The 14,148-nt window shown below is 39.6% G+C and overlaps 1 protein-coding gene across 1 annotated transcript in view; it reads right to left on the bottom strand.

Moving 5' to 3' along the window:
• Positions 1 to 14,148, bottom strand: part of AP-2mu (adaptor protein complex 2, mu subunit) — a 78,933-nt gene that overhangs the window by 34,365 nt on the left and 30,420 nt on the right. The window contains exons 4-5 of the mRNA XM_083121631.1: positions 8,477 to 8,695; positions 3,880 to 4,144 (exon numbers count right to left, since the gene is read on the bottom strand). Coding sequence (XP_082977757.1) covers positions 3,880 to 4,144; positions 8,477 to 8,695 — 484 coding nt within the window. The remainder of the gene's footprint in view (positions 1 to 3,879; positions 4,145 to 8,476; positions 8,696 to 14,148) is intronic.

Genomic DNA, 14,148 nt, shown 5'->3' with positions numbered 1-14,148 from the left:
ATTTCTCACTAATTCAAATCAGGCTATATGAATACAGAAGTTTCTTCTTAATATTTTTATATTAATTTATGTAGTTATTGGAGTTTGATAAGTTAATTATATTCCCATCCCACATTCTACCACAGAAGTAGTGTTCTGTGATTCAGCATAACTCGGAAGCTAACTCAGAGCGTGGAAAATGGTGCACCAGTAAATAAACTCTAAATTTCATGTTGAACTGGTTATTATCTTTCAGTTAATTTTGCATTTTATTGTGACAAAATATCCTCCAAAAATTAACATTTTATGCTCTTCAAAAACAAATATGGATGTACCCCATACAAATTATGCAAACTGTAAGTACGAGGCAGATCCAGATCCCGAATGGCCAACAGATAGAGGCAGGCCATGTGTTGCGAGAGGTTAGTGCACATCTGTGAGAGATGCATGACGTGCAATCATATGCAACAGGCAGCACTCCAAGACAACTCACAGTAGCACCATAGTAGTGGTTGAAGATGGCAGCTCTTATTACAGCTCCCGTCGACTGTGCGGTTTGGTCGGTGATAAAGTTTTTGAATGCACAAAGCATAGCACCGATCGAAATCCATCGTCAGCTGTGTCAGGTGTATGGGGCAGACATCATGAGCAAGTAGATGGTGCATCGGTGCATCTGCAGGATATCTGCAGGTCGGCAAAATGTGCATGATGAGTAGACCTCGGATTTTACGTTTTCAACCTATTTTTCCCTTTACAGGCAAGTTGTCAGCATTTCGTTAAAAAACACAACAACTGATGAAGTTTTATAGGGCCTAAAAACATTTTTGCTTGTTAGAACCTATTTTAGGTTTATGCACTTAAATCAAGCCTTTTTTAGGTTTTTATATATTTTTAAAGGTTTTACAGGACTTTTATGTCACACACACGCATTTGCTTTGTTTGGTCATGAAAAAATGCAATGACGAATGTGTTTGAAACATACTCTCTGTCGATTTCCCTTCCTCCAAGTCCATGGTGATTTTTCAAAGCTCTAAAAAGCAAAATATATGTTGCCACTGTTACCTGTACAATCCAAAGTAGTATGATCTGTGTGGTCTTGCGAACTTTCAAGCCACTTCGGTGCTTTGTGGCATTCAAGCCTTGCAAACTAACATTTCAGCATTGAAGTTTGCAACACTGACTATGTTTTTGTTGAGAGATTATTTTCAGCATATAAGATGATCCTCACAGACAAAACTGCAGAGCCTGACTGTAAATAACATGAAAAAAGATTGTTGCCCAATTATATATGGATTTTAACAGTTTGAGTCCCAAGGCCATTTTTACATGTAACCCCCTTGGTCCCAAGCAGATTTAGAGCAAAATGCAGTTTTAATTAAATGAGTGTAGATCGGAGGCTAATTGCCCTAGAGAGCTGAGTGATATACTGTTGTATGCGGAATGAACCAGAATCCCCTGAAAAATACTTTTTAAAAAAAAAATAAATAGGGTTTCTCCCCCCCCCCCCCCGAAAAAAAGGAAATGAAAAGTTCAAAATGCATATAGAAATTATCGCTGGCATGTAAGAAACAGAAAAAATATTTGCATCATTGTCATATGACAAATGTAACGAGAGTTGTACCTCTGAAACGAAAGGCTTGTACGCCACTGTCTCAAGCTTTGGAATTGAGCGAAATGCAGTTACTTTGAAATGACTATAGCTCAGAAACTAAATGCCCTAGAGATATACCGTTGTACACAGAATGTATCACAGATTCAGATGATATATAATTTATGCACATTCGGCATATATATGGAGGTGGAAAGGGGAGAGAATCCCATGAAAAATACTTTTTTTTTTTTAAAAAATGGGGTTTCTCCCCCCTGCCCCCCAAAAAAGGATATGAAAAGTTCAAAATGCAGTAGGCACAAACGACACTAGCACACTTTTCACACCACAAGAAAAACACGTAGAAGACAAAAAAGTCCTTAGAAGTCTGTCACTTCACTCAAAAAATATTCTCGCACTTGGGCACAAAACAACACACACCTACGCACAACTTTCCTGGACGAAAAGCTAGAACGCAGTGAAAAATGAGCGCCGATTATTGCAGCTGCTTGAAATTCTATTTTTAGACAATGCAGGGTAACCTGTGTTGCAACTTGTGGAACACTTGTGCTCAAAAACAAAGGTTTCCTTCAGCACCTCTAAATTCCATTCTCACAATGCAGATTAAACAACCAGTCTTCCCCTCCCCCCACCCCCACCCCCTGCTTGTGCCCGCATGGAAAACTTTCATTTTGACATCGGATACTGATAAACAAGCTTCCTTCGAATGCAGCTACCAGGCGGGAATGAAAAGCATTGCTTTAGAACAAAGCCAGTCTTCCATTGTCGGTAAAAATTTTCCCTTGAAAAGAGACGCAAAAGAGAAGTCCCTTTTCCCCCACATTATCATGAAGAAAAAAAAGTGCAAGAAACATTTCTGTTAAATACATGTGTTAGGAATAATATATATATAAAAAAATCGAAATTCTAGCCTTTTTCCTATTTCTAGAAATAGAAAAGTTATAACGTAAAAACTAAGACCTTGACACAGCATTTCGATCCAGATGGTTGGGACCACGAGGGTTACATTTGGTTATCTCGACCGAGATGCTTGGGACCCAAAAGGTTAAAAGTAAATTTCCAATGGTAAAGTTCTGTCATTGACGTAGGGTTAGGCAACACACACATTATGCAAGATAGTGCGTATTTCAGGATATAGGTGTCCCATTTTCATTGCTGGTGACTATACTTAATCAGCATTTTTCAGGAATTTTGGACTATTTCAAGTTTTTTTGAACCTACTTCAGGATTTTTTTTAGCCTAACTTAAGATTTTTAGGACCTATTTTAGGATTTTTAGAGCCTATTCTAGGAACTTAAAAGCACACTTTTCAGAACCTAAAAATCCAAGGTCTAATCATGAGAAGCACAGTGGGTGGTCCTTCATTGTTACGGATGACCTTGTGGAGCAGGTGCAGCAGTGCATTGTGGAGAACTGTTGCTTCACAATTACGGAACTCAGCATCCGTTTTCTGCCGATTTCTCGCTCCTTGTTGCACAAAATCGTCACGAAGAACCTGTTGTTCCGGAAATTGTGTGCCAGATGGGTGCAAAGCAACTGACACCCAAACACAAAGCAAAGTGCATGGGAGCAGCATTCACATTTCTGCAGCAGTACCCTGATGATGGCGACAAGTTTCTGGACCGTATCATCACAGGCGAGGCGATGAAACGTGGGTCGCACACTTTACCCCAGAAACCAAGCAGCAGCATATTGGTGTCAAGCATTGTTGTCACAGTGGATCTCCATCCAAGACTAAATTTAAGCAGACTGTGTCTGCGCAGAAAGTGCTGTGCACGGCGTTCTGGGACAGACAAGGCATTTTGCTCATTGAGTTCTTGACCAGGGGTGAGACGGTGAACGCTACTGTGAAACACCATTGGAAGTTGTGACGAACCATTCAGAACAAGCGGCGCGGGATGCTCAGTGCCGGTGTTGTTATGGTGGACGATAGTGTTCGGCCACATGCAGCTCAGTGCATAACAGTCTTCTGCAGGAGTTCCGCTGGGAGGTGTTTGACCATCCCCCCTATAGCCCAGATCTTGCTCCCAGTGATTACCATCTTTTCTTACACCTCAAGAAATTCCTGTCCGGTCAGCATTTGTGAAGTGAAGATGGCTGTCACACACTGGTTCCGATCCCACATGGCAGACTTCCATGACACAGGGTTACAAAAGTTGCAACACTTGTTAAGTACATTGTCAAAATCCCAGAAACTCTCACCCCTTAGAGGATCCCCCCCTAAATACATACACATTCACAAAATGAAAAATTAATCCAAACATAGGATTGTAATTTATATCTATCCTTACCTCATTAATTCAAATTCTCCATCTGGAGGAATAAAACTAATTGAGTGTTCAGTTTCAAATTTTGACAGCTTCACACACTGATGAAACTGGCAATCATCAATCACCACAACAGGCTTCCCCGATCTAGCAGGATCATCTGTGGTAATGCCTTTCCCCTTTGCCTCCATCACAATTTTGTCATTAATCCCAAATTTGCATTCTGGCATTCCTGACAGGTATGACTTCATCACCACTTTGCCAGCGACATGAGCTGATAGAACTTGCCCTGCAAGGAATCTTTATTTAGAATTTATAGTGCAAGTATGAGATAACATATATTTTGTATTAGGAACAATCAAATGAAATTGGGTCAGCCCCCAAAAAGTTTCATTGAAAATGTATTTCCTCAAAAGTAATCTCCCTAACTTTTAACACATTTATCCCTCTGGGAGACAAGATAGTCAATTCCATTCTTGTTGAAGCTTGTAGGCTGCTGATGGACCCACAACCTTACTCAATTGCATATGTCCTTGCCTGAGGGAAACCGATGCCCACGCATGCCTTTCTTCAGGTCGCGAAAAATGTGAAAATCACATGGGGAAAAATCTGGGTTATAGAGAGGATGTTGAAGTGCTTCCCAGCCAAATCTCTTAAGAGTATCTTCCACCAGATTGGGCAGGTGTTATCATGGAGAAGGATGATGCCATTTGATAGCATCGACTACAGCACACATAAACGTGACATGGACACTTTGTGCTTAATTTCTCATCCTCCAGCACACTCAGCATGTGTTGTGATAATGAAAGCAATGAGTGCAGAAAGGAGAAATGGCAAACAGGTGTTTGGAATTACCCCAGTGTTAGCATGTTTTGTACAAATCCAAGAAACAAATCAGAATTACATAGCCATGTGTTTATATTTGATTTCACTAAAAGGAAAACCTTGTACAAATGACAGGAAGAAGTTAAAAATGAAGAGACCTGCCACCAAAAATCCTTTCTGCAGTAAAAATTTGGTTTAAGAAGAGATTTCTGACCAAACACATGAATTGTATGGACAGTGATGAAGACCTTGATATTGCATTCTACAGTGGAAGCTGAATCAGAGTTCTTCTGCAGTTTATGTGGAGAATTTGGAGAGATAAAGAATAAATACTCAAATATAGTAAAACCTGTCTATCCCGGAACATGAGGTTCCGAGCAAAACTTTCCATCTTAACAGTTTTCCTTCTTATACAGGGTTGACTTTAAATACAGTATAGAGCTCTGCAGGAAATAATGGAAAGACAGATTTACATTTCGCATTACTTATAATGTAGAATGTTAATGCATGTACGTGCATGAATAAAAATGTGATACAGTCGCAATAAGCATAGCAGAGATTACAATTATGTAACTACACAACATGTTGGTACACTTTTTATAGTATTGTAAGAACGTACAGTACATACTTATGCATCTATTCCCCACAGCTGCTTCAAAGTTGGTTGACATGTTTTACTCACAACACGACCAAGTACATAGTTCTCTACATCTTGCAAGAGTTGTATCAATTCAGTCGTTGAGAGAAGCAGCAAATTCTTGTAGTTCGTTGACATTGAAGAGTGCATGTTTGTAACTGGATATCTTCAACTCGAGTGGCATTTCTTCTTCCCTTAAGTCACCCTCTTCTACAACATCGTCGACTTTTTCTTCAATGTGCTGCAGATGTAATGAATCGATAGCTTTCTCTACACCCTGTTTTGTTGCCAATTCGCTGTCGAAATTTATTATGTCCTCAGCTGCAATTGATAAATTAACGTGTTTACAAATGTCGGCAATGCAACCTAAGTTCTCCTCCACAGTTGCATCCTCGCAAGGGAACCCTGCTTTTATGAAGCATTTCTTTACTGTTTCTGGGGTGACTTTCTTCATTTCTTCGTGAATCCATTCATCAATTTCATCATATCATCACTCATCCCACTTTCGCAAATTAGCCAAAAGTGGCACAAAAAGCGAAGTAAAATGGACACTCACAAACATCCATGCCCATGCCATGATTTGAACCCGGGACCCCTGGCATCGTAGCGCGATGTGCATAGAGGGAAAGAGAAAGATTGAAAGATGGAATATGAAAGGTGAAGAAAGATTGAGATAAAAGTGATGAAAGAAAGAAAGAAACAAAGAGAGATAACAAGAAAAATAGAAAGATGACGAAAGAACAGGAGAAATAGACAAAGAAAGGTGGAAAAGAGGGTAAGAGATGAAAGATAGAAACTGAATCGTAACAGCTATGAGTATTGTAGCGCATTCTTTCATATCGACAATGTTACCGATAAGCGAGTGGCAACAGAGGCATGTTCCACTTACAGTATTGCATTGTTTTCTTGCGAGCGAAAAAAATAAAGGAAGAAATTTCCGTCTTACTGAGAATAAAAACATCTCGTTGGTCTTTAAATGGTGTTCCGTTTCCGTGTTAAGAAGGTTTCCGTCTTAAGCAGGTCATTTTCAGGTATAAAATCGGTCCGTTCTGGGGACTTTTTTTTTAGTATTTACAGGTTACCTTCTTATAGAGGTTCCGGGATATGCAGTTTTTACTGTATAAAATGTAAGAACCTAACTCACAAAGACTGCAGTTCATGGGAAAGAAAATCAAAACACATTTGTGTGACTTTTGCTCAGGATATTGAAAAGAACACACTTCACTCTTTTGTGGCCTGAAAAATTATGTGTAATGCTTCATCTTCAATGTCATTATATACATTGGTAAAAATTCATTTGTCCTCGTAGTTACTATTTTTCATAAGGGGTAATGGCGAACATGATGATCAGCATAAGTCCAAAAATATAGGGCGATGCTGAACATGACAGCTTGTCTTTTTCTTAGTCTCTTGTGTAAAACAAATAGTTGATGATTTTCAAGAGAAGGTACAGTTGGCTCTCGATTCTAGAACCCCGGATATAACGACCCTCTAGAAGTAACTACCCTTTTCCCGAAAAGCGTGAAAAATTTGGAAAAAAGTTTAAAAATTGAATGAAATCAGCCGAAAAATAAGTTTTTGCACTCATTTTATTCACACTCATTCCTTTCACAAGCACTCTACCGCTCGCAAGTGGGTCTGAACTAAAAATAGACACCACATCAGGCTTGAGTGATATCCAATAGCACTTGACCTCTGCCCTTCCCTCCCCAAGGGTACCAATGTTAGCAAACAGCTTTCAGAGGAGCGGGTGTTTGACATCGAGAATACTACTAAATCCAATGTTAAATCATCAATTAACGTGAGAGTAAATAACGATCTCCCATTTAGATATCTGAAAATGTGCAGGTTTCATAAAGCTTGTTTTGAGTTTATTTTATGATGATGGACTAATCGGGACTAAATATACAGTTTCATGCTGTTCAATGTGTCCTGGAATACCCATTGGGTGCAGATTGCAAGTTGCGTGTTTCCTTTTTTAGGCTGGATTACAATGCAAGTCGAGGAAGAGTTTGGACCCTGGAATGGGGAAGGGGGTGAATTAGAAGTTGGTTAAGCAAAGAAAACGTGAGTTTTTGACCATGTATTTTACACAGACTAACCAGAACGAAATTTACAGCCCCACTTTCTTTTTTCTTTTTTTGTCTGGTGTCTAGAAAGGTTGTGTTGTCTCTCCCGAGAGATCACATCTTACTAGTTAATTTTGTAACAGACAATGATCTAGTAGACCTTATTAAATCCAACATTCATTCTGCCCGATTACCTCCAGACTTTTGCTGGCGCCAGTGTAACATGTGTGAAGATTATTCGAGTTTCGCTTGCAATAAGCAACAGATTGTTTTCCTTTCCGTAGGTCTCAGTTCAAACGGGTTTCCTATGAACTAGAATTGTAAGAATTTTGTGGAAGAGCGATGACTGTGCACAATTATAAGAAAATAACTTAATTTAAATCCTTGTGTGTGAAAACTTTTGATGTTCTATTTTTCTATTTTTACTTCTCACAACGTGCAGCCTGTGCATAAAGGTTGTATAACTACCAGGATAAATAGTTAACATCTCCTAGGAATCTTTGTGTCCATTTGAACTCCGTTTAAGCTGAAAATTGGTGCAAATTCCAATAACGACCCCTTCGAAATAACGACCCTCTTCCCGGGAACTGTGAAAGGTCGTCGTATCGAGAGTTGAGTGTATTAAAGTTTCCTTAGAATCTATCCTATATCTAAAATGTTTTCAAATAATTCCTTAATTCACCATCAAAGCTTAAGTGTTCAACAATACCCTGGTTACCCCACCCCTATTAAACATTGTCATTAGTTGAAGACACTACATAGTTGTTAACATAAGATCTAACTTTAGTCTTTTATCTCTCATACATGCACATTTCTATACAACTCAGTGGAGAAAATTTCTCCCCATTGCCGTGCAGAACTTAAATAACTTATTTCTTCAGATATGAAATCCGAAGCCTCCAACTTCTGGATGTTATAGCCATTGCTTACTGAACTATGCACTAATATAATTTAATAAATGTGGAGAAATATTTATAACTACCTCATCTCTTTTCCCAATTATGAATATACCATAATTTAATCTGACTAAAACCAAGAATCCCACAATACAAAGCAAAGAAAGGCCTAATCAACAATAACAGTCACATACCTTGTGGAGACATCAGAAGATTAACATACTCCAACACATCCAAAAACAATTCATTTCGTCTGTACTTGATCCCTTCACGACGCCAACCTATCTGTCCAGTAACCTGGGAAGTAATCTGTGCCTGCTCCTCTTTAGTTTGAGATTTTATACCTTGCTGGGTGATGAAGGTTTTCAGAACTCCTGTGTCTGTGTTTTGTGGGTAACCAAAATCCAGAATTTCTGAAATTAGAATAAACATTTGTTTTGTCACCTGGCTTCATCACACTCTTCACTCTTTTAGTGAAGGAAAAAATGCATTAACAGCCTACTTTGAGGGAGCCTCAGACACGGGATAAAACTTAAAACAATGGATGAAATATCATATGTTAAACATTTAACACATCTGCTTACCTAGCCGACAAATCAACGGCCTGAGCTGAAAGACACCTGCCTTACCATGCTGTCGTTCCAATGAGTTGTGCAGCTGGCATCTGTTTGCAGTCAGATTGTGACTTACGTTTTAGAAAATGTTTTCCCACCTTGTATGCTACATTTTTCATACTGCTACATGCAGTTAAGGCGAATTATCTTTTCATACAAAAAAAAAAAAACAGTGTTTTCATTGCAGAGGCCGGTTCCTGATGTGGCAAACGAAAACTTGCTTTTTGCTAGTGATAAAGAGGGAAACATGGAATTATGTAAGTGATAATGAAGAGAGTAACTCACAATCTTCCAATGACAGTGAAAATGGTGAGGGTGAAAGTAATGTGGAGTGTGGAGAAGGTGGTGAACGTGATGGTGGTGTGACACCTGTCGGAAAAAAAAAAAAAAAAAGACACATGGAAATGGACAGAAACTTGTCCACCTAAGGATGCACCAAGAAAAATACCATTTTCAGGTACGCCTGTTTCAATACTGTTGTTTTGTGATCTTTAGAGGTTTCATCTTCAGCACGTGAGGCACATAGATTACTATCCGTGACAACAATATCGAGCCCTCGGTTTACGTGCTTGTAAAATTGTACTCCGTGGGAGGAAAAAAGTCAAATATACCTCATTGGAAAGATTCAAGTATCTACTTTTTAATAAGTGTTATCTGAAAATTAATCTTAACTTTATTTTCTTACTATAATAAAGAAATCACTGAAAAGTGTAGTTTTTTCTTCCAATTTTAACAAACACCTTACTGTTCATAATTGACTGTACATATAATTTTGAGATTTTGTGTACTTGAAGTTAGATTATTTTTGAACCTCTGCAGAAAAAAATAAATGCAAAATTTTTACTAGATACTTTAAAAATTGGCATTTTAGGGACACGTGCAAACTTGAAATGCATAATTACAAATTCAATGAAAATGCAAAAAAAACTGTTGATATAACGCATTTGATCAAATTCCAGAAGTTTCGCACGTGTACCTCACATATGGTTCCAGATATTAATTATTCTTTCGCACTCCTAAAATGGTAAACGGGTGCATGACATATGGCCGGATGCGGCCAATCTCAGACTCTGCAGGCCGCAAGCGACTTCCACAGTATTGCTGATTCACTGCGAGAATTGCACAAATGCGTTCCATAGAGCAGATCAAAAGTATTGTCACAGCATAAAATAATGAATGAAATATTTCTCATATTGCAAATGGAGTACTTCTGTACTGCAGTTTTCTTTCTTTCCTTTTTTTCGGGCGGGGGCCTTTTTTTCAGCTGTTAACTTCATATGAACATCATTTCTTTCGATACCCAGTGGAGGTACATAGTGGTTTGGATCCCACTTTAATCTGTAGGTCCAGTCCTGATTAGCCTTACTTTGCGTAAAGTGAACTTAAAACCCCAAATCAACCAACCCACTTTAACTGTAAGTCCAGTCCCGATTAGCCTACCTGAGCATAAAGTGGACTTAAAGAGAGAAAGCCGGCCCCTGTGGCAGAGTGGTTAGCACATCGTGCTATGATGCCAGGGAACCTGGGTTCGAATCCTGAAATGGGCATGGATATTCGTGAGTGTCCATTCATCAATTTCATCATATCATCACTCATTCCTATCTTCGCAAATTATTCAAAAGTGGCACAAAAGCAAAGTAAAATAAAGCAAACCAAAAAAATAAATAAATAAAAAAAAAAATAAAGAGAGAAAACAACTCAACTCAGCTTTATATGAACATCATTTTCCCAGTATTATTTTATGTCGCACATATATTGAGTGCAAGGATGTTTGATGAGGACGATTTGAATGAAGTTGATGAGAGATGCAGTCTTCTTTGTATACAATAATAATGCACCTGCTGTGTACAGCGATTTCATAAGAAAGGGAAACAGAGTGAGGTGCGTACTAGCGATAGCAATGCATAAAAATTATATTTAAAAAAATGTGCATTTGAAGCCTTCACGCCAACTAATATATTACAATATATTTGGAGCAAAAACACATGGAAATTGTGTTTATTTCGCAAAATTCACTTAATCATCGTGTCGAGTAGTGGTGGTGGTTTCAGTATTTAACATGTTGCTATAACTTCCACCTGAAATACTGCTATTATATTTTTCTCTGTTTCACAGTGTTCCGCAACACTCCACCCTTACCGGGCCACTTCTGGCAGGAAAAACCCAAATAAACAACTAAATAGGCTCGTTAGTCCTGGGTTCCCATCCCGTTCCTCACCAGAGCGCTCAAAACCAAAGAATCAATCACAGGCAAGAACTTACTGAAATTAATGTTGCAGGGTGATTGCTGAAAACTCACAGAAATGGGCTTTATACATTTATTTACAATTTAACAAAACAAGGCTCGGATTCTTCCAATAATTCTCTAAGTTACATTATTTACATTCCTCTAACGTGAGCCCCACAGCAGAACTGCCTCGGGATGCTTTTCTCATGGGAGTCCACTGGAGCCCGAAGATCGCTCTCCCTTCTGCTATCCAGTTCAAAAACACACTCTCCCTGTCCTCTGCCACAGGCCATATTTATACTTCCTCCCGCGTCGCATGGGGGAGGGCTGAAAGTTCAAACCTTATTGGCTCTTATAAGCTACACAGAACCATGGAAGAAACCCAAGCATACAAAATCATACACAATCACAAAAAAGGAACAAAAAACAAATACTGTTTGTACCAGTATTATACTCCCCTCACCGAAAAAAAAGGGCTTACCCAAGTAAGTCTGTGAGTCCAATGTCCTGGTGAGGTTTGCTGAAAATAAACACTAACACCGTCCACTTCACTTCACTGACTTTACACTTTCTGGAATAAGTCTCTCTGAATGTTCCTCACAGCATCCTGTGATCTCTGGAACCGGTGACATCCTAATTCATAGTCGTGAAGTCCATTTCCAGGTGTGGGCTGTTTGACATCCATGGCAAGGACGTCCTCTTCCAGGCGACTTCCTTCTTGTGAGGTTTTGGGATCGAACCTCTCTCCATCCACTCCTAGGTAGGAGTACTGTCCAGCACGTGAATTCGTGGCACTTCTCTGCTTAATTACTACAGAAAGTTCAACACTCGTGAGTAAATATGCCTCCGAATAAAAATAAACTTTTAACTAATGGAGATTTCAATTAGAACTGTCCCTTTAAAGAAAGTATTTTGTAAGACATCGGCAAAGGAGAAAAGACTGGTTTGTTATGGTCTACCCAGCTGTTTCCCCCGAAACTCCATGGGGTGTCTCTGGGTTAGCTGACCGTTCTTCCCGGCACCTTTCGTTTCCACCAGAAACCGTACGTCACGCTTCGGGCATCTTTTCACCTGGTTGTTCACTGCTAATGCGATCGAATCCAAGTTTTCTGACCACCTGCTGTGTTCTGTGCAAAACTTGGCTATCGCTCTCTTTACTGTCTCAATTGCTGCTTCTGCAAGATCTGCTTGTGGGCGGTATGGAGTACTGTAAACGGGTTTGCAGTTGATGGTTTTCAGTACTTGACGAAAAAGACGGCTACAAAACACACTTTGGTTGTCACTGGTAAATATCGATAGAAAGCCGTAAAGGTGACAATATTTCAATAAAGCGTTGGAAATTGTCCTAGCTGTCACTGTAGTCAAAGGTGCCAAGAATATGTGTCTCGTGAAAGAATCTTCAATGAGAAATACGTAGCGATAACGCCCCGTAGAACTGGTCGGAAATGGTCCAAACAAATCTCCATACAATTTCACTCCTGGGCGTGGCTGATTGCGACTTCTCATGAATCCCATCTTTTTACAAGAATCTGGATTGTATCTCAAACAGGTGAGGCATGATCTGTAGTAATCTCTAACATCAGAGTAAACATTTTTCCACGTAAACTGTTCCAAAATCTTGAACAGTGTCTTAGCTGCCCCTGGATGTGCGGCGTGAACTTCGTCATGGGATATTCGCAGCAGTTCCGGTTTCAACGAATCCGGTGTCCAAATCTTTTGCTGCTGTCCAAACACGGGAAACATCCCCTTCCCTTCTTCTATGTTTCTGTAGAGAATCCCATCTTCATCCAGGTAAGAAGTGCTCAGATGAAAATCGAAAACTTTCCTGTTCAATTTCTCATCCAATTGAACTTCCTTTCCCTTAAGGCACGCAATTAATAAAGACAAATATGGGTCCTTGTGTTGCTCTCTTGCCCATAATCGCTTATCTTCCAAGTTTGTATTGCCGGTTGTTATTTCGTTTACTTCCAACTTCTTTGCATTAGGTTCTATTGCTGATTGAGTGCAACTGTTGATTTCGCCACGAGGCTCAGGCGTTACATCACCAAGGAGTTCAACAGAAGCGGTGTCAGGGTTGTCTCTCAAAAGACGCTTGAAGAAAACAGAGCAATACAATTCTTCATCTTCGCTGTTCCGTCCATCATCCGAAGTAGCAAGTGACATTACATCTTCCTTAATGTCCACTAAGGTTACTTTCTCTTGTTCCGTTTCCCGCGCAGCCGAAGTACCGGGGCTCGAACCAGAGTCAACTCTTACCAGGCAAGTAGGCTTCTTTCTCTTCCTTTTTCCTGGAACTTACTGAATTTCTCATTCACATCCTTCAGGTCGCTAATCGGAATATGATCTGCTTTTCCATTTGCTTTCCTCCGCGGTAACCTTTTCTTTTTCCTGACTTTTTCGTCTCTGGGGGTTTGCAACACTTCTTTGTCGCGGTTCTCTTCTACGTGAATGACAGTGGAAGACAGGAGGTTACTAGTTTTCTTCTCTTTCTTCCCAATTGTGTCAAAAGGAATAATATTAATATCGTCCCTTTCATTCAGAAAAGCCCAACCCTTCAACGCGGGTGCAATTAAAATCTTCGCCCTGGCCATAAAACTTCTACCGGCGATCAGGTCATTCTGGGGATTCTCCAAAACAAAGAATTTCTCTCGGACCCGTTGACCATAGAAAGTAACATTGAAAAAGACATGTCCCACAGTTGTTGTTTTCCCCTCAGCTAACTGTACATTCAGCTTGCTATGACGTAATTTCGCCCCCTTTCCTTTCAATTTCCGAAATAAAGACAAACTCATGCAGGATATATTGGCCCCGGTATCCATATACATATGGATCTGAATGCCATTTATTTCTCCAAAAACGAAAGGTTCCTGAATTTTACTATTTGACATCTTTATTGTCGAATTACAGGCGCGTCTCACTGTCACGCCCTGACCATTACGTTCTCTTGACTCTGAAACATAATCTTTCCTTGCAGCTTTGTGAAAATTCGCCAGATGTGCAGTTGATTGACAAACGTAACACTTGC

The sequence above is a fragment of the Lepisma saccharinum genome, chromosome 4, assembly GCF_977018435.1.
Source record: "Lepisma saccharinum chromosome 4, izLepSacc3.1, whole genome shotgun sequence".
Taxonomy (NCBI): domain Eukaryota; kingdom Metazoa; phylum Arthropoda; class Insecta; order Zygentoma; family Lepismatidae; genus Lepisma; species Lepisma saccharinum.
The sequence above is the reverse complement of the archived record's forward strand: the minus strand, read 5'-3'. Positions and strand labels throughout refer to the sequence as shown.